Below are 22,413 nucleotides of genomic sequence, written 5' to 3' on the forward strand. Positions count from 1 at the left end.
CAGTGAAAAACAAAATGAGCGAGAGAAAGAAAGTGCAAATAAAGACGCAAAAGGAGAAAAAGGTGCAATAATGAGAGACTACCTGTGAGTGCAGCACTGAGAGCAGCCTGTAGTACTCCTTGAGTTCCTGATGAAGGGAGGCACAGAAGCTCTGGAGAGAGAGACAAAACACACAGATTACACACACACACACACACACACACACAGACACACACAGACACCATACAGTTTACACATACCCACACACACTCTTACAGTACACACAAACTCCTACACACACGCACAGACACAGAGACACACAGACACAGATGCACATACACCAAGACAAAGACACAGTCTCTCATACACACAGACAAACAAACACACACACACAGACACACACACTGATACACACACACAGACACACACTCATACAAACACAGAGACACACACACTCGCACACACACACACGCTCACCTGTCCCACCAGGCCAAGGCGCGGTCCAGAGTGCAGGAGTTGGTGTAGGTGTAGGTATGTGTGTGTGTGTGTGTGTGTGTGTGTTTGTGTGTGTATGTATGTGTGCGTGTCTATGTTTGTGTAGGTTTGTGTGTGTTGCGGGGTGCTCACCTGTCCCACGAGGCCGAAGGCGCGGTCCAGAGCACGGGAGTCGGTGTACTTGCGCACCTTGTTGTGGAGCCAGCCAAGCTCCGCCAGGCGACTGCTAATGTCGCGGAGGGACTTGCACAGTGGCACCTGCAAACAAGCGCAGCAGTTCTGTCTGATGCTCATATCAACAGGCGCACAGTGGCACCTGCAAACAAGCGCAGCAGTTCTGTCTGACGCTCATATCAACAGGCGCACAGCAACAACAGCACTAATTGTTTGTTTTTAAATTAATCATGGACACTATGATATGTCTTTGCCATTGTTTTATTCCTCTTGTGAATGACCCTGTTAAGAAATTTTTTTTGACATCCTTAAATACCAGGCTATTGTTTCACTGTGTGCACAGAGGAAGTCATATTTTAGGTGATAGCATGATTAGGTCATTAGCTTGCACATGATTGACCATGAAGAAGCAGGAGAAGATTTCTGCATAATTAAATAAAATATTTCATAAACAACAATTCATCTTAATCAGTTCCCTTAATGCTCCTCATAGGAGGGACTGAAAGAAAGCACTGAGAGAGGCCTTTCAAAACAGGACTAAGATGTGTAGAATTCTGGGGTATTCTCACTGTATTCTGATGTATTCAAATGTTACTTCTGTGTGTAGTGTACAACGGGGAGAGGTCCATAACTTTGTCTAATACCAAAGGCCTGACCAGATGTGGACACTAAGGGAAGCTTAGGCCTGTGTCTATTTACCATCAGGAAGGTCATACAGCCCTGGGTTTAGGAACATCAGTGATTACATGGACCGAGGGAGATAGCGTGTTGTTCTGTTCGGGCTAGTATTTCCATCTGGTCAGAGCCAGTTTTGTACACTGGTTGGCACCTGCCACGTTGGCATGATTTACATTTGTATGTTTTAGTATAACAGGCTGTGTCTTAGGTTTGGACTGAGACGGATCGTGGAAGCGACTCGAGGAGCATCTTCTGTCGAAAAGCTTAAGTAGCCCGCTTCTAATATAATTACATAATTATAATACACACACAGTCTTTGCGAATGGAGACACGTTTTCAAGCAACGACCTCATCAACATTTGCGAAATTACTGATAGACAATGACTGCAAAATTTTCTAAATGGTTACTGGCTACAGTCTGGTCCACTAGTGGATTTCAGTGTTTAACTTTTAGAAACGCAGTCATATTTATCTGCTTAAAGTCATTAGTTATAACTGACTGTGGGACAGACTGGTGTTATTGTAGATATGAAGCAACCTTAGGAGAACACGAGTTTGGCATTGATCATCAGACATGTGGTGAAGCTGAATTTAGTTAGCAAAGAATACACAAATAGCTTTTCACATATGGACACACACACATGCACACGTGTGTGCATGTAAAAGTCGATCTATGAGCGCCAGCTAATCTCGATCCACCCCATGCCAGCCTGGCAAGGATCAGCCAAGAATGCAGTGCCATCTGCAAAGCCCACAATCAGCAGCCGCTCATCAGGTTGTCGTGGGGAAGACAGTAGCCAGTATTGAGGGAGCATCCACGGCTACCGTAGATGTATCTCTCTGCCTTTGGATCGGTCCGACAAGTTAGCCCATTCAAATCATTCATTAATTTTCTAATTTGTTTATTCATTAACCCCTTGCTCAGGAACACATTATTATAGCTGGAAAGCTAACAGGTGCAACATTGCTACCTACATACTGTACACTGCAAAAAATCCTAGAATTCAAAATCAAAGTGAGATAAATAAGCTTAAAACAAGTGAATATGTACTTATTTTTCTAATATTTCCAATTTTCCATTACAAGACATTTTTACACTTGATTTATTTTATTTTGTTGCCTTGTACTAAGTGAACATCATCTTGTTCTATTGGCAAATCTTGTCAGATAATTATGCTTATTTTAAATAGTATTTTTCACAAAACAAGAAACTTTCACTTGCAAGATTTGCCAACAGAACAAGATTTTCACTTATAACAAGGTCAAAACGGTGCAAATAAAAGTGCAAAAATGTATTAGAAAAATAAGTATATATATATATATATATATATATTCCCTTGATTTAAGCTTATTTATCTCACTTAGATTTTAAATTCTAGGATTTTTTGCAGTTTACAAACACTATTCCCACTATCCACTACTGTCCACGGCCTAAGTGTTGGACACTTTACAGGACCCAGGATCTCTTTCCTCCACGCTAAGTGCTCTGAACGCTACACTGAACTGTCCATGGGGCCAGTTGCAGAGGCACTGAGTGGAAAGCGCTCCTCAGATGCCCGAGGGGGAAGAGCGGCGTTGCTGTGCGAGCGAAACTGACCACGCCACCGCGCTCGCATTCCCCGCCGGCAGGCCAGAGCGGCCGCCGCTCCCCAGACGACCCCCCACTGACACTGCCCGCACCGAGAAGCGGAATTAGCGCCAGTCAATTGCCCCTGCTCTGAAGCCACGGCAAGAAAAGGACAAATAACAACAGCCATTTTGGTTCCCCCTCCTCTCTCCATCTCCAGCCAGAATCCAAACAACCTGGTGCGTAATGTACCCTAGATAGATCAACAGAGCCTGTGTAGCGCCAGCGCCATGGCAACCAATGCTAATCACTATTCACACCATCCCACAAACACCCACACACTAGCATAGCATCAGCTGGCCGCTTTCGAGGTGAAGAACTAAGGGTGTAGCGGCGTGATTTTAAAATTAGAAGCATGACTAGGCTGACCCCAATAGGGGCTGGGTGCAGGCAGCTCTTGTGGTGTTGAACTGGCCAAGCATGTCCTTGAATGCCAGAGGCACTACTGCCAGCTTAAGTGCGCCTCTGTGTTGCCAGGTGACCAAGACAAGACACAAATGGATATCTGCTTGCTGCCCTTTTCTTTCTTATTCTGGCCTCGCTGACCTACCATCGTCAAAACCCTTCATGGCATGCGGTGCGGTTTGAACGCAGTAGGCTACAGTAAACAAGCTCATTTCATGTACGATAAACACCCTTTTTCATGGTGGAGTACTGATGTTTAGACTGTGAGGTGTGAGCTGATGAAAGAGCCAATGATTCATGATGAATGATGAATGATTCAGGTCGATGCGTTCAGGGAAAAGGGACTGCATTAGGCCTGGGAGGAGGGAGACCTGCAGGCTGAGAGCATAGGAGGGTAACCACGGACACGGTGGCGGGAAGGGAAGCTCTCTACGTGGACGCTGGCCAATGTGGGATATCGATCAGTTGCTCTTTTTTAGCACATCATCAACCTTGATGTCAGGCAAAGAAAAAAATAAAAAATAAGGCATAAATAAAGAGATAAATAATAATCTGAGAACTTTGTCTGACAAGCGAAGAGTATTTATAGGTGAGACAAGTAGTCATGGGCAGGAGGTGGGAAGCAGAGCTATGAAGACATTAAAGTTTCAACTCTAGAGGCTGAGTGCTACTGCTAGCCGCTGTTAGGCCAGAGAGCTGCAGGTGCATTGGAGTCTGGTTTACTATTGAGACATATGCAGTGAATTCTATTTATTTATTTATTTAGTTATTAGTTTGTTTGGTGGCTTTAACATTTGCACACATTTGCACAGTGAGTTGGATTTTCATCTTCAAAGACCAAAATACTTTTGCACAATAAACCACTTACATCTATGAAGTGGTCTTATGTTGAGCTTAACGAATTAATACATCTGTCTTTGTCAGGTTTGGTTCTTACGTTGCACAAGGAAGTTACGTGTCAAATATACAGTATATTTGTATGGTACACAAGAACAAAGCATAGGACAACAGCCACACCTTTGTGTCGATTTTATAGCAGTTCTCAGGAGCGCTCATCTTGATAAACTTGCCATCGATTCCCTGGAAGACGTACAAAATGTCCCGGACGAGTGCGACTTCACCAATTTCAGCTGAGTAGAGAAAGGAGAAGAAGAAGGAAAAAAAAAAAAAAAAAGAGTCCACTGAGTCAAGGTCAAACAGTACAGAACAGTCAAAGTACGTTAGCGTGCCATTACTCTCGGTCCACGGTATCAGAGCATCGGCCTGCTGGAGATGCAGAAATGAGCTTCTGCTGAGTTAAGAGGTGTGGGGACATTTGCTGCCCAGCTGGGATAATTTGTCTCAAATTGCCAGCACTTACAATTAAATATTCAAGTGCAGGTGTCACTGTGCCCGCAAACTGCTTACTGGATGTAAAAACGCCTGCCAATTGTGAGCCCATGACAGCGAGAAAAAAAAACTAATCAGATCCAGAAGAGAGAAATATGCCCCAGCTAGCACATTCAAACCCAAAACAAACACAGGGTAGAGTTTTCTAGTGAAAAAGAAGCCTTGTTCTAACAGCTACTGGAAAACCATAATATTTATAGCAGGCATTAGCCATGAGCAAGCACGCAGTACGCTCTCTCTAATGGAGAAGCATCATGTCCATAAACAGGACAAGAGTGGACGGATTTTGTTAGCTTTGCATGGTATCAATAACGATAACCAGGCTTTTAGGAGGGCACCTGCTTAAATTGGACGATCAATCCAGAGAGGGTCAGATTTATCAAAGGAAAGTGCCTCTGCAGTGCTGGCCGATGGAGATGTGAGGTCACTGCTTCAGGAGGTGGGTTTACATGGACAGGTTTTTTTTATCATTACGATTAAACTTTTCCAAATGAACTTGGTGTCATCTGTTTACATGGGGTACGTTCCATTCCAATCAGGTGCTTACAAGTGCTCCAGAAGCTTTGTCTTTGCTTGACAAGTTACAACAGGCAATCCGACTGACCGCATACATGGGTGTTCAATCAGAATAAGAACGGAATACACCACCCCTTTCATTCCGATTCAAATTCTAATCGGATCGACAGTTTTATTTCCATCAAGGTGTTTACATGTGTCACTTTTATTCCAATTTTAATCGGATTAAAACTGTCCATAATAACCCAACTGCTGAGCCAGACACCCACCTCTCTACAGGGCTGACTACACTAGAGGAGGAGGAGGGTTGGGGCTTTATTATCTGAGCCATCTCACATTGGGGGCAGCTGTGGCCTACTGGTTAGCGCTTCGGACTTGTAACCGGAGGCTTGCCAGTTCAAACCCCGACCAGTAGGAACGGCTGAACCCCTACACTGCTGTTGTAGCAGGCAGCTCACTGCGCCGGAATTAGTGTGTGCTTCACCTCACTGTGTTTGTTTACTGTGTGCTGAGTGTGTTTCACTAATTCACGGATTGGGATAAATGCAGAGACCAAATTTCCCCTCATCAAAAAGAGTATATATACTATACACACATATATACACACACACACACTAGTGCCACTAACATTATTGCTAAGAATGTAATTATTGCCTACAATCACCACACAATTACAACTGATAATCTAGTCTAGCCATCAACATTAACAAGCACTTCCCAATTGCAGCTAGTACTACTACCCTTAGCAGGTTGGAAAATAAACAGCTGTATACAGCTTCCCTTCCAAAGTGCATTGACTCAGGGCTGTTTACTAGGGCAGAACATGCCGAATGTAGGCTACACAAAAGCGGTCCCAAACCCGGGCGTACATTTCCGCTTTATTTTACTGTGTATAAATCAGAAGAATTACACCCTACATCAGCTGGTCATTTAACCACAAAATTTGAACTGATGCTTGACTTTCAAAAATAATATTGCAAAATCAAATAGCAATGGCAATATTTGTCAGAAAAATAGCAACTAGATATTTTCCTCAAATTGTGCAGCCCTGGGTTGTGATGTGTTCAAAACCTGTGTGTACATTTCCTTGCTTTATTTTACTTTGTATAAATTAGAAAAATGACCGGGTACAGCGCCTATACCAAAGACCCGCTTTAACCCTGTCTGCCTATACCACACTGGCCGACACTGCCCACGAGGACCAAGTGGTTTGAATCTGCCCCGGGTCATTTCCTGACCCCACCCCGTCTCTTTCTCCCACTTGGTTCCTGTCACTCCGTTCACGGTCCTGTCAGATTAAAGGAATAAAATTCCCCCCCCCCCCCCCCCCCCCATATATATATAAAACCTGAAAAATTCCACTGAGCACCACTGGCCACTCACCGCTGCCGTCCCCGTCTCTCCTGTGGCGTGGTGTGACCCTGCTGGGCGGGGCCAGGGGAGCAGCGAGGCCACGTGAGGTAGGTGCGGCCGCGCCCGGGGGCGACGCCGAGATTGGGAGGGCCCAGGCCAACCGCGAGCCCCTTATATCACCGGCTACCTGGGGAGGGTGCCTACGAGGGAGAGAAAACGACATTAAAGCAATACAATGTAGCTGTTTTTACCTTAAAATAACGGCTTAAAACTCATTCTGATGCTATGGAGAATGAAGGCCCTGACTTGACGGCAAAGCGCGACCGGAACGCTTGATATTGCACTAATTGCAACATTGTTGATCGGGTAGGATCATGACCTTGTTAGCCAGTTACTGACTAACTGCATACCGTTTTAGGGCTAAATGTTGTGCCAAATGTTGTTAAAATATTGTGCCAAGGGGCATAGTAGATATCAATTCTTCCATGGTGTTCCTTTAAGATGGACACTATAATGACAACGACCTTTGTGGTTGATTAGACCTTTGGGGAGGGTCCTGCCCTTTCCTAAAATGACACTAGTAACACGCAGGTGCTGCATGAGCACAACTCCCCTTAGAGTGGACCTGTTACATTCAGCAAGCCTCCTGTACAATTTAGTGATGAAACAGTATTTTTTTTCTCCACCTTCTTTTGCCTTTTCCTCTAAAAATAAGAGGTTACTGGAAGCTGACAGTGCTTTGCACACAAGTTCACACAGACAGCAGGGAAACACTCTCTCCCTCTCTCTGTCTCTGAGAGTTCTCCTAAAACGCATCAGTGGGCCAGGATTAGGCCCAGGTCGATACGGATGCGGAGGGAGACCACTCACGAGCCACACGGATCAATTTCCTCTCTCAGACCGTCCAGAGGCTAAATAAAGACTGCCAGGGAGGAGGACGAGTAGGGCTGCAGGCTGGCCACAAAGCACACAGAGATGACGACACCATCTCAGAGAGAGAGAGAGAGAGAGAGACAAGGACACCCTCTCCGCATCAACTGCTTCAGATGAGTATCAACCAACCTAAGCTAACCTTATCCATGCAGCATTGAGTGTTGAAAACCCATAATAACACTAAGAGTGAAATCTCTCCACCCATTTCAAGCCTAAAGGAAAAAAATCCTAATAAAATGCTAAAAAGGTTTATTTTTCAAGTGGGAAGCAATTGGCTGTCAGTTCTGTGAACTGGCCCTGGTGGGTTTGCCTCTCTGAATCCATTAGCGGGTCCAGGGGGAGCAGACTAATTGCTGCATAATGGCAACTGTGAAATGATAAAGAATGACTTTGGGAGGTGGACATCGTAACAACGCTCTCAATCTGCTAAATTACAATGTTAACGATTCGTCAACCAATCAAGCAACAGCACAAAGCGTGTGCGCTGATGCTAAAAATATAACTCTGGGCTGTCAGGCGATAGTCCTTGAAGAACATTTATAATTCATGGAGAATATGCCATTAAAGGTCCAAGTGCAACAACCACAGAAAAAGACAAAACATTGTCAAAGTGATCAGAATAAAACTGCCACCACTCAATCAGGAGTGATTCTCACAACACAACCGGATAAACCAAAAGATCTACAGACTAAACAAAACTTTCAGTTAGTTATTAATGCTGTAAAGAGATCATCTTCATATTAAATGCTGAATTTGTGATCATGTTGTCACCTTCTTCCATCTAGATATATATGTGAATATGTACAATTGTGTAATGATTACCACCATCTTGCAGAAGACAACTGCCAACTCCATTTTCCTTAGTGGCCAATTTAAAACAATGTGAGAGTTGACCAACCATTGTGTCTGTACAAGGACTACAGACTTGATCTTGTTTGTACTTCTTGGGGAGATCAAAAATTTGACTCATCAACAAAGCTTTCTTCCAGTAACACTTCAACGACATCAGAAAATGATAATGTACAAAACACCTAAAACACCTTTACCCCAACTCAAGGTGTTACATTAGGTTGCTTTGGACAAAAGCATCTGCCAAATAACACAAACATAAACAAAAGCATAAAAATAAGCATAAACAAAAACATAAACAAAAGCATTCTGCACACAGTGACGTGTAGACTAAACAAGTGATTTCCTTCTGGTGTGGAAGGGCAGACTCACCCAACCAGAAGTGACTGTGGTGTTGGAGTGGGCCCATTGAGAGAGTACACTCCCAGACTGCTGATGCCACTGGTGCCCATGCTGGTGTTATTCTGGGCTACGCATCGCTCAGGGTAGCTGAGGGACAGGGACTGGGGCCGGGCACAGTAGAACGGGGTGGAGTGGGCATCCCGGGGCAAAGGCTGGGCAAACAGGGCACTGTAGCTACCAACCTGCAGCAGAAGGACACATAGGCCTGTCACGATAACAAATTTTGCTGGACGATAAATTGTCTCAGAAATGGCCCACTTGTTGTGTTTTTTTTTCCCCAACTGGGAAAACTGCAGCGGATGATTGTATTTTAGATGCATATGCATGTTTGTTGTGTTGCCGCTTTTAATTGCGACTGTTTTCCAACAAATGCGACACACCGACTCGCACACGTCCAGTGGTTCACCACGGGCATTCGGTTTAAATCCGAAATGCTCCCACACTGCAGCTGTCGCGTTTGGCTTAGATACCAATTCCATCTTTTTTGTCTTTATTAGGCGTAGCCTACTCGAACTCGCAACTAGCTTTCTCTCTGCCTAGTGCCTACCGGTATACTTCTCACGCGGCTCTTTAGCTGCACTCTGTGGTAGGCTACGCCAGTAGTCCCGCCTCCCCACACACCATGCGACTGACAAGTGACTGACATGAGGTTCACTCATCGTTACTCTAAGGACCCGAGAGAGAGAGAGGGAGAGAGAGACGAGGAAAACAAACAAGCATGCAAATGGCATTTATCGCGGCCAGAAAAATGATCGAGCTAATTTTAATTATCATGCGATTAATTGATTTATTGAATATCGCGACAGGCCTAAGGACACACATTAGCAGCAACTAAACCATTAACTAACCATTAATTAAACTAGGGTCATTGCGTGTACCTAATGGTTTAGATTACACTTCTTTTAAATTGAGATCTCAATGATGAATTTTAAAACACTGAGAGGTTTTATGACTACGATGTCGAAGTCAAAACTTTTTTTTTTCTTACCCGGCTGGATGGTTTGCGTGGGTCTTCACAGAGACTCAGCAGTAGGTACAGGATTGACCATTTCTGTTTCAGCACACCCTAGACATGAACAAAGACATGTTATGGTGGGCCTATACAGCGTTGCTGCTCCAATTTATATTTATAGACCCTTTCAAGAGAGTTCCATTATCAGCATCATAGTTGGCCCCACAAGGCTTCCGTTTTAACATTCCATATGTTAATGCAGAGGAAGTAGATTGGGAACCAAATAGAACGTTCAAGCATTGTTTTTGTTTTTATTGTTGAAAGGGTCTATAAATTCATCAGCCCGACCTAAAAGACAGCCTTCAAATGCTGCTTAACAATATGCTTAAGAGCCTCATGTCAGGAGCAGGGGGGGAAACAATACACTGTCGCAACGCAATAAAAAAAAAAAAAATACAAATCGAAAGTCACAAAAAATGACAAATGTCTATTACAAAGTATCTACTCCTTCTGGGCCTAAAACACACACATTCTTGTGAAAACTGAGCTTTGGAAATGGGCAACAACAGCTGAAGAGAGAATGTGATGACATTGTTAAGATGAAATTTGGTAAAGCACACTTTTGAGAGATTGATATTTTATTTTTGCATGTTGCACAAGGAAGGGTAAAGCACACTTTTGAGAGATTTATATTTTATTTGTGCATGTTGCACAAGGAAGAAATAAATAAGTTTGAGATCCTAGTTTTATTTCAGTCAAGATAGACTGTATCGTGAATGTATCGAACCGTGAGCCCGGAACTGTATATCGAACCAAAACGTCTGTTGACTGTATCGTTACACAGCCCTAGTCAGGAGAGTCTTCTCAGTAAACTTCTGTTATGGCTCACCTGGGTCTGTAGCTTGCGATGGAGCTCAGAAAAACGAACGGCATCTGCCTCTCTCCGCTGTTTCATCACTGCAGGAGAATGACAAAGGGCCAAAAGAAAACATTATCATGGACTAGTACATACATCATCTGGCACAAGGCCTGTGTCCCAAAGAACACTCGTTTCTTCTTCAGGACAGACTAAGTTGATTATTTTATGGTGGGAAAAGTAAAACACCACTTACACTCCTTTTTGATCTTCTCTGAAACCAGAAACTCGTCCCGTTCAATGGTGGGGGCATAGTTACTTCCAATCACCCTGACAGCATACTGGAACTGGTGAGCGACCTCAGCTGAAAGCAAACATACAACTACGTCAAACTGGAAAGGTAACAGAAAAACAAAACATGAGGAAGGCATAAGACTGGTGTATATCTTGAGATACAAAAGACAGATTACTAAAAGTTATTCATTACTTCATAAGCATTACACAACACATTTCAGGAGGGCACTAAATGACCAATGGACACAATTATTTCCTGCGTTAGTAAAACTAGCTGATCCATCAATGAGCATCTTATTCATCTAGCTTTCAGGTCAATCAATCAACGATGTCCGATAATAAAAAAAACTCAGCAGCTGCCGTTCCTTCTGCAGCTGTTTAAGAAGCCTCCCTTTACCATAGACTGTAACGTGCTACCACTGTCACAAGACACCTGATGACAAACGACCATGTAACATTATCACGCAACGTTAGCCATGATAAAAGAAGACATCGCATGTTGCTATTCAGCTAGCTAACACAAACGAATGACTTTTCGTTATGTGTAAGTTCAAGACTTCTTGTAAACAGTCCAAAGTGTTGAAGTGAATAGGGCCTTTCCCTCTCATGGATGCTTCATGTTTGACGTTAGCTGATGACAGACTGCCAGCCAGTTAGCCATCCTAGCAATTCCCTCATCATCACCACTTGGATTCTAAAGAGTTTCCTCACCAAGCATATTTACTCGCTGGTATACTATGGCTTCATTCATGCCAATCCATCCACACTTGCAAAACATTGACTGAAAACATGCATAAAATGTTGCTAGCCAATCGGCTAAGCAGAAGGAGTCAAACTAGGATTAGCTCGCAAGCTAACATAAACGTTGTAACGTTATGCATTTTCAAAGTTGGCTAACTGGCTAGCAGGCTAATTGACAATTGTTGGTTTGCTAACTGGCTGTTTCGGTTACCTTCACTTTTCCCGGTGATTCTGCAGCAAAGACTTTGCAAGAGAACGTTTGGAGATTTTTGATCAAGTGCTGCCATGATGTATCTTTTTAACAGAGACAAATATGCCTGCTTCTATCCACTTTCGTTATTCCTCCATTGGTTTGGCACTCCTGGCAACAGCGCCATTTTAACTGAACCCGCCGAAAGCCGAAAGCTCCGACCGCAGACCAAAGCACAGAGGAACGCTCTGATAATACTGCCCTGTGAGAAAATGCCTAGGACGATCACAGTTCCTACTGAAAGTTGTTCCCACCAGTAACAGGATCGCTTATGCATGTAAATAAATCTATTTTATTTTACATTTCTTTATAGAGTTACCGTGCCGCTGTCTATTTTTATTTCTATTGATGTTAATATTCTTACTATGTTATTTATTGCTACTTTCAGCTCACTGATATTAATTCGGAATGTATGGGAGGTATTGTAGGCCTATAGGCTAACTTAATTTCATTGCACTTTTTGTACTAAGCCATATTCAAAAAAACACTTTATGAACCACCAAACCACCATTTATCCATCCATCCATCCATCCATCCATCAATTCATCCAATTAATCAATCCATCGTCTCCACGGTTTCTAGAGTGGGCCCAATTCCCTGGGAAAAGTAGTAAATCTTATTTACTATGCCTAATTTTCTAATTGATTACCCGTCAAAGTATTATGATGTAAACATGCAGTCACTATAGGCTATTAACAATATCTGCGACATCTGCCACGAAATCTACTCCAATAATTTGTGAATTATGACCCAAAATATTAGAATTGAGTAAAATTGATAAGAAAGAACTGCAACCGATGAGTAGAACAGAAATATAGGCTATTTGTTTTGTTTTGTTTTTTCATTTGGCAATTAATTCCTAAACATAGCCCCTTAACATTGCAAACAAAGACAAGTGAAGAGTTTGTCACCTATTTTGAGACTTATAGAGACCAAAACAACGTCTGCATTTGATCAGCAGGCAGCCTATTAGGCCTTTGTGTTTTATTGCATATGCCTGTGGATCAGTACAAAAATATTCATCTTCTGAACCTTAGGCTTAGCCTACCTTGAATAAGAAGTAAAGATATATTTACATTTTATCTCCACATTGTTTTTACATAATGGAATCAAAATGAGGACTTGATAAACTGGAATCAGAATCCATAGGCTACGATTTGAATGATACCCAACCCTAATCATGGAAGTCAATATTTGCACATGAAGCACATGAAGTAGCCTAAATATGTTTGATAACAATGTTTATTGTAATTGTTGTCTCTTTGGACAAAAGCGTCTGCTAAGAACCAGACACATAGGCCTAAACTAAGTATGCACGTAGCCTCAGTCCATGCCAAATGTGTGCTCTATAACCATACTATAGTTTGTAAAATCTGAATAAATAATAGAGTAAAGGATATTATTAACTGTCTATAAGTAATCTGCAAGATTCGGCAAGATTAATTGATTGGTTATAATATCCAAGCGGTATGGGGCGTGCATGCCTCAATAATTAAAATTTCCAGTGGGTGTGACATACAAGTGCGCAGGCGCTTGAGGCAACAGTGACGTCGAACGAGAGAAAAGCTCCTCAGTGGCCACTGCTGGGAGTCGCGACGGCTTGAAGGCACGGGGAAGGTGAGGGGAGAAGGAGGACGCAAAAATAGCAAGAGGGGGCAGTTGACAAGAAGAAGTGATTGTGCATTGACGTTTCTATATATCTTTCGAACAAGGAACAATGCGTTGTCCGCTCAAATAGTCTGAAGATGCCCGTGTGTTACCGAAGTCCAAATTGTAAATCCGCTCGGTCTTCGAGTCGTTAGGCTAAGTTACCTTATAGCTGTTGATTACAGACAAATAGGAAAAATACAATAGCCATCTGGACTGTCACTTTTGAATCAAAAGGGAGACCGCTCGACAGTCATGGAACGGAGAGTGAAAATTAAAATTAGCTAGCCCAAACGTTCAGATCAGCCCATAGGAGAAGACAGAGCAAGACCACCTGGCACCTGTCGCAAGAATGGATTTTAGCACGCTTCGGAACCTCATCAGCAGATACGTAAGTAATAGCCTGTTGGAACGTTAGCATTTTGCGTTGTTGAATGAGTACCCGTGTAGCCTAATGCAAACTTGTTGGTCATTAGAAAAAGAGCAACAACGCTCTCCGTGATATTACAGCGGAAGGTCTTTTTAAACTGAATATGATGAAGGGTGCTTACAATTCCTTACCAAATCACAAAATGACAGTTCGTATTGCAGAAACACTATGCAGGCTGAAGCCGCTGATTACAACGGCTTGCGGTTTGAAAAGTGAAAACGGAAAGCGCGAGTCACCCCAGGGCCATTTAACAATAACTGGCATGTAACTAGCTTAGAAGCCCAACTCACACACAGCGTGTTGCACCGGTTTCACTTGAGCCACGGTTCACAAACAGCCGCAAATGCGGGTTAATATTGAAGTCTGTAGCCTACAGGGTTATGCCACTGTGGAAGAACTACTGTAACTCGCCTAACAGTAATAACCAAATATTATAGTAAGATCTTGGTAATAACATGATAAGACAACTAAAATCCCTATAAATAATTACATAGTCAAATACTTCCAACTAAAGGTTCTCCTCACTACTTGTTACTGCAAGCCCAACAAGCTCAGACAGATGAGCATAGTTTTCTGAGCTGATGTTATCTCAGATCTTGTTTCATTGTATGGAAATTTGTGCCCGTTGAACAAATAACTTTATAGCCTTAAAAATCATCTAACATGAATTCAAGCATGGCAAAAGCTCTGATTCAAATGAAACCGATCATAGTAAATAGTTATTACATAATCCAGTTGCTTTGGTATATTGGTCCATCTGTATGGTCAATATAAGGGTTGCCTGCCCTATATTGTCAGTGGGAAATACTCAAAGGGCTTGTTGCTGCATAATTTCTGTTTGCAGCTTGCAAGGGGACAGCTGAAAGGTTTCACACCGATCTAGTTGTCAAAGTCTACAACTTGCTGTGGTAATTGCAATACAAATAACTATTATTTTGTGAGATTGGTAAGGTTTGGTAAGTAATTGTACAATTGTGTGAATATTTCAATTAACCTTTAAGGCATATGCAGCCAACACACACAGACACACAGACACACACACACACTAAAGTCACTCTCTCACATAAAGGTAAATATGCACAATGTTGGCGGCAACCCCCACAGTTACCATTGAAGGCCACTGCTTGTGTCATGAGAACACCTGCAAGCGGACGCATTGACAGAAAAAACAAATCTCTGGCGGCGACGCAGACAGAATGTGCAGCGTGACGACAGAATGTTTCAGAGTGTGGAAACACAGTATGTGCTTGTCCCAAGCTCTCCCTCCTCGGTGACAATACAGCATTTCATAACATATTACAGTCAAGGCTCCTAATTTACAGTAACATATAAAAACCTCCGTTGTTTACATTTATTTTACTTTAGTTATCATATATCAAACTGAAAGCATTACTGTTTCAGTGAAAGCCATTTACAAATTTACAAATACTTATTTAACTTGGGAAAACTTCATTTCAGCCCATCAAAACCATATGATTGATGGTTGATATACAAACCATTATTGACACTTAGGATACATTGGTGGAATTGCATCTTATAAACATAAGTAAACAGAATTGTTGCAGTTCAATATTACGGACAGATGTACACTTAGACATTATGACACTTAATTGGTGTCCAGGGCCAAGGTAAAGTGTTGCGTTGTGTTGAGGTTTATTGACATGTATGTCGAGAAGCAGCTTTGCACATGAGAAGTTAATCTGAAATTGACCTGGCTGGCATTTGCGTGCAGATATGACCCAAGTAACCAGTGGCCGTTGGTGGGCATGGTGGTTGTGGGGAGGGGCCAGTTTCAAACCCAGTTCATCTTGATCAGTGGAATGTAGACACCACCCTGTGTACTTGGTGTTCTCTGACAGAGAGAGAGAGAGAGAGAGAGAAAGAGAGAATAGAATGCATGCCTATGTGTGTACTGTATACATGGTTGGGTGCTGGTGGTGGTGGGACATAGGGTTGCCGTGGTCTGTGAAGTGACAGTAGGCTCCCTACCAGTGCTAAAACACACATACACTGATGATTCAAGTGTCCCTGAATCTACCTCGACATTGTGACACTGCGGTAGAAATATAGATACATTTCTCTCTCTCTCTCTCTCTTAACATCATCAGCATATTCAGAATGTTGTATTCCAATATATTATTTTATTTGTAGCATGAGTTCTTTTGAAATGAAGCGCGGCATAATGCTGTTGTTTGTATGGTTCGTTCATAGACTAAATTCTGTTGCCATGAGATAAATAAGCTTATGGACCATGCCAACTCTCTTGCTCATCTCAAGCTTTGAAATGCAATCTCATTATTTGAGAGGATAAGGTAAACTGGATGTATTCTACTAAAAGGACATATACAAATTATTACATTCAACTTTTGTTTTAGTCAAGTCAAGTCAAGTCAGATTTATTTATAGTATCAAAGGCAGTCAATTTATATTAAAGGCATATTGAAGGAAGTCTACATTAAAGGCATATTAAAGGAAGTCTACATTAAAGGTATATTAAAGGAAGTCTATTTCCTGAAAAGCATCATTGCCATTATTCCAGTGTTCCTCTGAATGCATCGGTTATGATTGGGTAACGCTGTGGGCTCTTATATAACCGAGCTTTCCTTTTGATGCAGAAAAAGTGAAATTGTCATTTCAGAAGCACAGTTTGAGCACAATACATGGTCTTCTTCAGACCTGTCAGCTCGCCTTCACAAGAGCAAGCTCTAAGTGGTGATTCAGAGAGACAGGAGAGAAGGAAACGAGCACACCATTTCCACACTGCTAACACAGTGTTCTCTTCGGTCTTTCTTTCTTTCTTTCTTTCTTTCTTTTATTTTCTCCTTTTCCTCTGTCTCTCCTGTCCACCTCTCCTTTCCCTCTCCGACAACAACTCTATCATTGCACTTGTTTGGGTAGTATCTGAAGTCATTCAGTTAATCAAGCATCGGGATCTTTACTTCAGATCTCTGAGTCTAACAAGATAGCTCGACTGATTTGGGAGGGCCTTTTTAGAGTGTGAAGTGTCTTGGGAAATCACAAACACACACAAATTTTTTTTGCGAAGGGTACAGTCTCTCCCGTCTCCCTAGCGATCACTGGCAGCATCCCTACATCTCTCCTGTCTCCCCGGCGATCACTGGTAATCTCGCTCCTCTATCTACAATGCTAATCTCATTTTGTGTTGTTCTCTTGATGGCCTCCTGCAAAACAGCACACATCTCCTATTGTTTTGTCAAGATTAAGAGTTCATCTTGGTGGCTGAAATATCTATTGTTTTTGTTATTTAATGATTAACCATAGTGTAGTTTTTTTTTCCCCTGTGGTAGTCTACTTAACAAAATGAAAGCCTTTGCATCGGACACTTAATAATTAATCACAGGTGAAACTGCTTTTACTTCGACCACCATAGCATGCAGACTGCTCCTTGAAAAAGGTTACTGCAATGGCACATTTGTGCTTTTTTTCAACAAGCATATTAGCAATTCTAAAAGGATTAACATCCTGCAGTGTTGAAAAGGCCAATGCTTTGAAATACGATGCAGCTATTTAGAGTGGTTACATTTGAGGCTCATGAAAAGACCCTGCCTACATGTCCGTGTCTTCATCCAGAACGCTGCTGTAAAAACAGATGTTTTTAATGACGCATGGACTCGCGCCTCATCTGCGCCTTATCTGCGCTTAACCTGCGTTTACCTCTTTAAACTCCTGTAGTTCTAACTATTGTAGTATAACAAAATTGCCTCTTTCCTCGCGGCGATCAATATTTACTACTGACATATCCAAGAGGAAACACAGACTAATGGCGTCTCCCTCCAACCAGCAGGGGGTTTTTTTTCTGGACATAAAATAGACTAAACGAATAAGCTTGATCAATTGCCTCATATATCCCCAAAACTATGATGCATGTGATATGAAGTGTGTGTGTGTGTGTGTGTGTGTGAGAGTGTGTGTGTGTGTCTGTGGACATTGGTGCTGTAATGTTCTTCTTTGGGTTATGGCCTCGTCAGAGAGGAAGTCGTCCTGGAGTGCTGAGGAGGGCAGATCTCTTATTATGGCCGTCAGAAAATGATATCTGACTGTACAGTACCCCGTTGGCCGAGGTCCACTGAAGACCCATTCCAGTTAACTAGGTTTTAAACGAGGCCTATTGGCGCAGGGCTTCTGAAGCACTCATCGCCTCTTTGTGCCCTGACGTGGTCGTGGCTGAGAGGCCCTCTTCAAGTGGACTTCAAAGGCTCTAGGCGTAAACGGGGTCGTAGCAGAACAGCACACAATGCCCCGCACCATCACAGAGTCAGGTCAAGTCAAGTCACCATATTCTTAATACCACATGTAGCGCTACAGTTGACCCAAAGTGCTTTACAAGTAATAAAACAGCAATAATAGCAACAATACAATAGCAGAGAGCTGGGGTCTGTGCTGATGCTGCCTCGTGAGTGAGACCCAAACTACTTCATGGTTCTTTGTGGAGTAGTGCACCAATGGCAGCTGAGTGTCATTTCTGCCATTGGTATGTCGTGTGGTTGGGACAGTGGGACGGTTAGGTTGGGGGGTGGGGTGGGGTGGGGGGATCGTGCCATGGTATCTCATGGAGATGGTCCATCTCGTGCTAACACACACACACACACACACACACACGATGATGTAATGCTCCAGCTCAAAGAGGGTTTGTCTGCCTAATGGAGAGAGAGTGAAGCGGACCATGATGGGCACCTCTCATGCTCACTAATTTGTTGTAATAAGCGTCTCTCTCTCTCCCTCTCTCTCTCCCTCCCTCTCTCTCTCTCTCTCCCTCTCTTTCTCTCTCTCCCCCTCTCCCTCTCTCTCTCCCTCCCTCTCTCTCTCTCCCCCTCTCTTTCTCTCTCTCCCCCTCTCCCTCTCTCTCTCCCCCTCTCTCTCCCTCTCTCCCTCCCTCTCTCTCTCTCTCCCCCTCTCTTTCTCTCTCTCCCTCTCTCCTCTCTCTCTCTCTCTCCCCCTCTCTTTCTCTCTCTCCCCCTCCCTCTCTCTCTCCCTCTCTCTTTCTCTCCCTCTCTTCTCTCTCTCTCTCTCCCCCTCTCCCTCTCTCCCTCTGTCTCTCTCTCCCCCTCTCTTTCTCTCTTTCTCCCCCTCTCCCTCTCTCTCTCCCTCTCCCTTCCCCTCTATCTCTCCCCCTTCCTCTCTCTCTATCCCCCTCTCTCCCTCTCTCTTTCTCTCTCTCTCTTCTCTCTCTCCCACCTTCTCCCTCCCTCTCTTTCTCTGTCTCTCTCTCCCTCCCTCTCTCTTTTTCTCCTTTTAAAGTCTCTCACACAACTTCTCTCTATAGTAACCTGTTCTGTGCTTTCTGATCCACGGGTTATACACATGTTAGTGGCCGAGCCTCGGTTGGTCTCGGAAACCCTGACATTACACTGTAATGAAAACGAATGCGAGTCTACTAAAAGGCAGTGAGTGCCTTTCAGTTCTGTTTTAAGTGTCTACAAACAAGGCACTTCCTAGGAGCGAACACACACACACACACACACACACACACACACACTCACACACACTCACTTCCTAGTAGCATGCACATTTTTTTCTCTCCTGGTAATGGATACAGTAAATCACTTGTGACTGAGAGGAAGAGTAGGAGTCCCCTGACTGCTACTCTCAGTCACACACACACACACGCGCGCACACACACACACACACACACACACACACACACACACACACACTATATACTCACACACGCACACACACTATATACTCACACACACATGCGCGCGCGCACACACACACACACACACACACACACACACACACACACACACACACACACACTCTCTCTCTCACACACACACACACACTATATACTCACACATTATACACACACACACATACACACACACACACACACACACACACACACACACACACTCTCTCTCTCTCTCTCACATGCGCGCACACACACACACACACACACATACTCTCTCTCTCACTCACACACACAATCACACACACACACACAGTCACACAGACACACACATACTCACACACACACTGACACTGCAGGGACCTTTCGGGCTACTTTAGTTCCCTCCTGTCTGAGGTCATTGAAGGGCACACAGGCAGGGTGGTGTCTCATGTGCCAGTGGGTCCCATGGAGGGGGGGACGGGGCGGGCCTGCATGCCAGCTTGGCCCAGCGTGCCCCTGACCCCGATCATCAGGACTCGTGTACCTTTGCACTGCTATCCGCCCGGGCAACTGGGGCAGATAATGACAAGCTCCGAAAAGGTTTGAATCTATCTGATCAAAGTCCTGCCAGCTTTGGCTGCTCCTGTCACCTTAAACAGGCAAAGACACACACACACAGACACACACACATAGACACAAACAGACACACTGATGGGAATTGTGAGATGTGTTTGTGCCAGAGAATCAAGCCTCTATTGCCTCCACCTCAACCATCTGTTCGTCTCTGTCTCCCTCATTTCCTCCCTATTTGCTTTTACCCCCCACCCTCTCTTTTACCCCCCACCCTCTCTTTTACCCGCTTCATTTTCATTCTGTCTCCTTTTTCAACTGAGGGTATGCAGTATAATACCATCTCTCCCCCAAAAGTGATGATACTTAAATCACCAGACAAAATCAAGGTGTTTTTCCTCACACACCCTTGTGTACCTTTTCTGTGTGGTTCACTCTCATCCAGGGTTTTAGGTTTCCCATTTGTCTAGTCTGGTCTGGGAGTGCCTCTGGGTTTTTTTTTTCTTCTTCTTCTAGCACAGGATCAGTTGAGAATCATGTGAGAACAAAAGGGTCGGGTTTAGAACAGGGGGGGGGGGGGGGGGGTCAGACAGTCAGACAGATCAGCTAAGAGAGCGGCCAACCTTTTTTACCCGACTTGGCTCATGTGGACAGAGTCGTGGAGGAGAAGGAGAGGCGGGACTGGAGAGGCAGGAGTGGAACTAAGCCGTGATCATAAATTAGCCGAGTATTGCCATGGACATGGCTGCGTGTTGAAGGTGTGTGGAGCTGCATTTCATGGTGGTGAGGAGAGCCCTTCAGAGATGGTGGAGCTGTGGAGATAAGGCGCGATGTTGCTGAGGAAGGTGAGCAACATCTGAGTCTGCTGTTCCTACAGCTGTCCTACCTCTAGCACTCTGCTGAAGATGTGGCTTTGCTGTTCCTACAGCTGTTATACCTTCAGCACTCTGCTAAAGATGTGGCTTTGCTGTTCCTACAGCTGTTATACCTTCAGCACTCTTCTAAAGATGTGGCTTTGCTGTTCCTACAGCTGGGCATAAAAAAAAAAAGGGTTTGGTTCCTGTTGGTTGTCAGTTGAGGCCACGGGTCGGTAGGGAATTTTTTTTTTTTTTTTTTTTTTTTTTCAGTGGCAGTAAGGGATAGGTAGAAAATCAATCCCACCAGGGTTTCGCGAGGTTTTTTGAGACTGTTGCGACCTAAAATGCCTGGATGGAAGTTGCGGTGATTTTAGCTGTTTCTTGTGGAGAAATTGCGGGAGGAAGTGAAAATTGCAAAAATAGTTTAAATTTAGGGCAATTAAGGTTAGTAAGACCAAAATCACACTGATAATCTTGATGCTTATTAAAAAGGATAATCAAAGGTAAACAGTAAGGATTACAGAAAATCAAAGTAGGCCTACTTTATTTGTGAAAATGCTTTGACTGAGGTCATTCACAAAGCATTATAGTAGAACTGTCCAAAAAAGACAGTCACCTAAAGAGATGGCATCATGTCATATGTTTCAATACATTCATATATTTTGTAATTCATATTAAGTTCATATCTTTTTAATAATTCATAGTCTGTGGCCTGCATAATTACTAATAGCCAAGTAAGTATCTAGTAATTTCATTTTGATTTAAACTATTTGACTACACTTCTGTTTAATGTCATTACATTGGTGGTGTACGTCTAATTGACTGCCTGCCCCTTTAAGGACGTGAGAGTAGCCTAAGTACATTTCTGAGTGGATTGGAAGGCTTGCATCTCACTGTGTTCGGCTACGAGTGTAAATCACTTTTTGCATAGTGCATTACGATATGTGGATGCAATTGGGAATGTCTTCTATGTCATTAGTTAAAATAAATGTTAAAAAAAACAACTCGAATGAAATTATTATTGGATCATAGAAGAGGTAAATGTCTTGCAATTTTATTAATTTCTATGATTTTGGTAGCACTACTCAAACTAAGCCCACAAGCTAGCAAACATGACATAAGCTAAAAGGACATATCCAGGTAAACGTTTGCCAATGGGTTGCATAGCCTACTCAAAAATCAGTAAACCAAGTAGGCCTTAATTAACTTACTTTCATAGCCTAGGTAGGTTAGCAACACCAGGTTGAGAGATGCAAGTAAGCAGATCATTAACGTTAGCCTTCTATTTATTGTCATCAAAACTGTAGAGGAACGAACACGTTAGGGCAGTCTTTGGTGTCATATGCAAAAGGTGCAGAAGTAAGTGTGCCATCTGGCTCAA

The 22,413-nt window shown here is 43.3% G+C and overlaps 2 protein-coding genes across 5 annotated transcripts in view; one reads left to right on the plus strand and one right to left on the minus strand.

Moving 5' to 3' along the window:
• The window catches only part of tubgcp3 (tubulin gamma complex component 3), a 28,317-nt gene extending 16,277 nt beyond the window's left edge, over positions 1-12,040 (minus strand). Inside the window, exons 1-9 of the mRNA XM_076302979.1 lie at positions 11,855-12,040; positions 10,865-10,972; positions 10,642-10,709; positions 9,789-9,866; positions 8,771-8,982; positions 6,647-6,816; positions 4,376-4,488; positions 607-732; positions 83-151 (exon numbers count right to left, since the gene is read on the minus strand). Of these exons, the coding sequence (XP_076159094.1) occupies positions 83-151; positions 607-732; positions 4,376-4,488; positions 6,647-6,816; positions 8,771-8,982; positions 9,789-9,866; positions 10,642-10,709; positions 10,865-10,972; positions 11,855-11,930 (1,020 nt within the window). The 5' untranslated portion in view covers positions 11,931-12,040. The remainder of the gene's footprint in view (positions 1-82; positions 152-606; positions 733-4,375; positions 4,489-6,646; positions 6,817-8,770; positions 8,983-9,788; positions 9,867-10,641; positions 10,710-10,864; positions 10,973-11,854) is intronic.
• A 1,448-nt stretch (positions 12,041-13,488) lies between these two features.
• atp11a (ATPase phospholipid transporting 11A) overlaps positions 13,489-22,413 on the plus strand; it is a 96,088-nt gene continuing 87,163 nt past the window's right edge. For all 4 annotated transcript variants that reach the window (XM_076302982.1, XM_076302980.1, XM_076302981.1 and 1 more), the window contains exon 1: positions 13,489-13,931. In XM_076302982.1, coding sequence (XP_076159097.1) covers positions 13,893-13,931 — 39 coding nt within the window. In that variant the 5' untranslated portion in view covers positions 13,489-13,892. The remainder of the gene's footprint in view (positions 13,932-22,413) is intronic.

The sequence above is a fragment of the Alosa pseudoharengus genome, unplaced genomic scaffold (assembly GCF_046254945.1).
Source record: "Alosa pseudoharengus isolate Yale_2024_CS ecotype anadromous, Long Island Sound unplaced genomic scaffold, YU_APseudo_1.1 YU_APseudo_1.1_scf_24, whole genome shotgun sequence".
Classification (NCBI taxonomy): Eukaryota; Metazoa; Chordata; class Actinopteri; order Clupeiformes; family Clupeidae; genus Alosa; species Alosa pseudoharengus.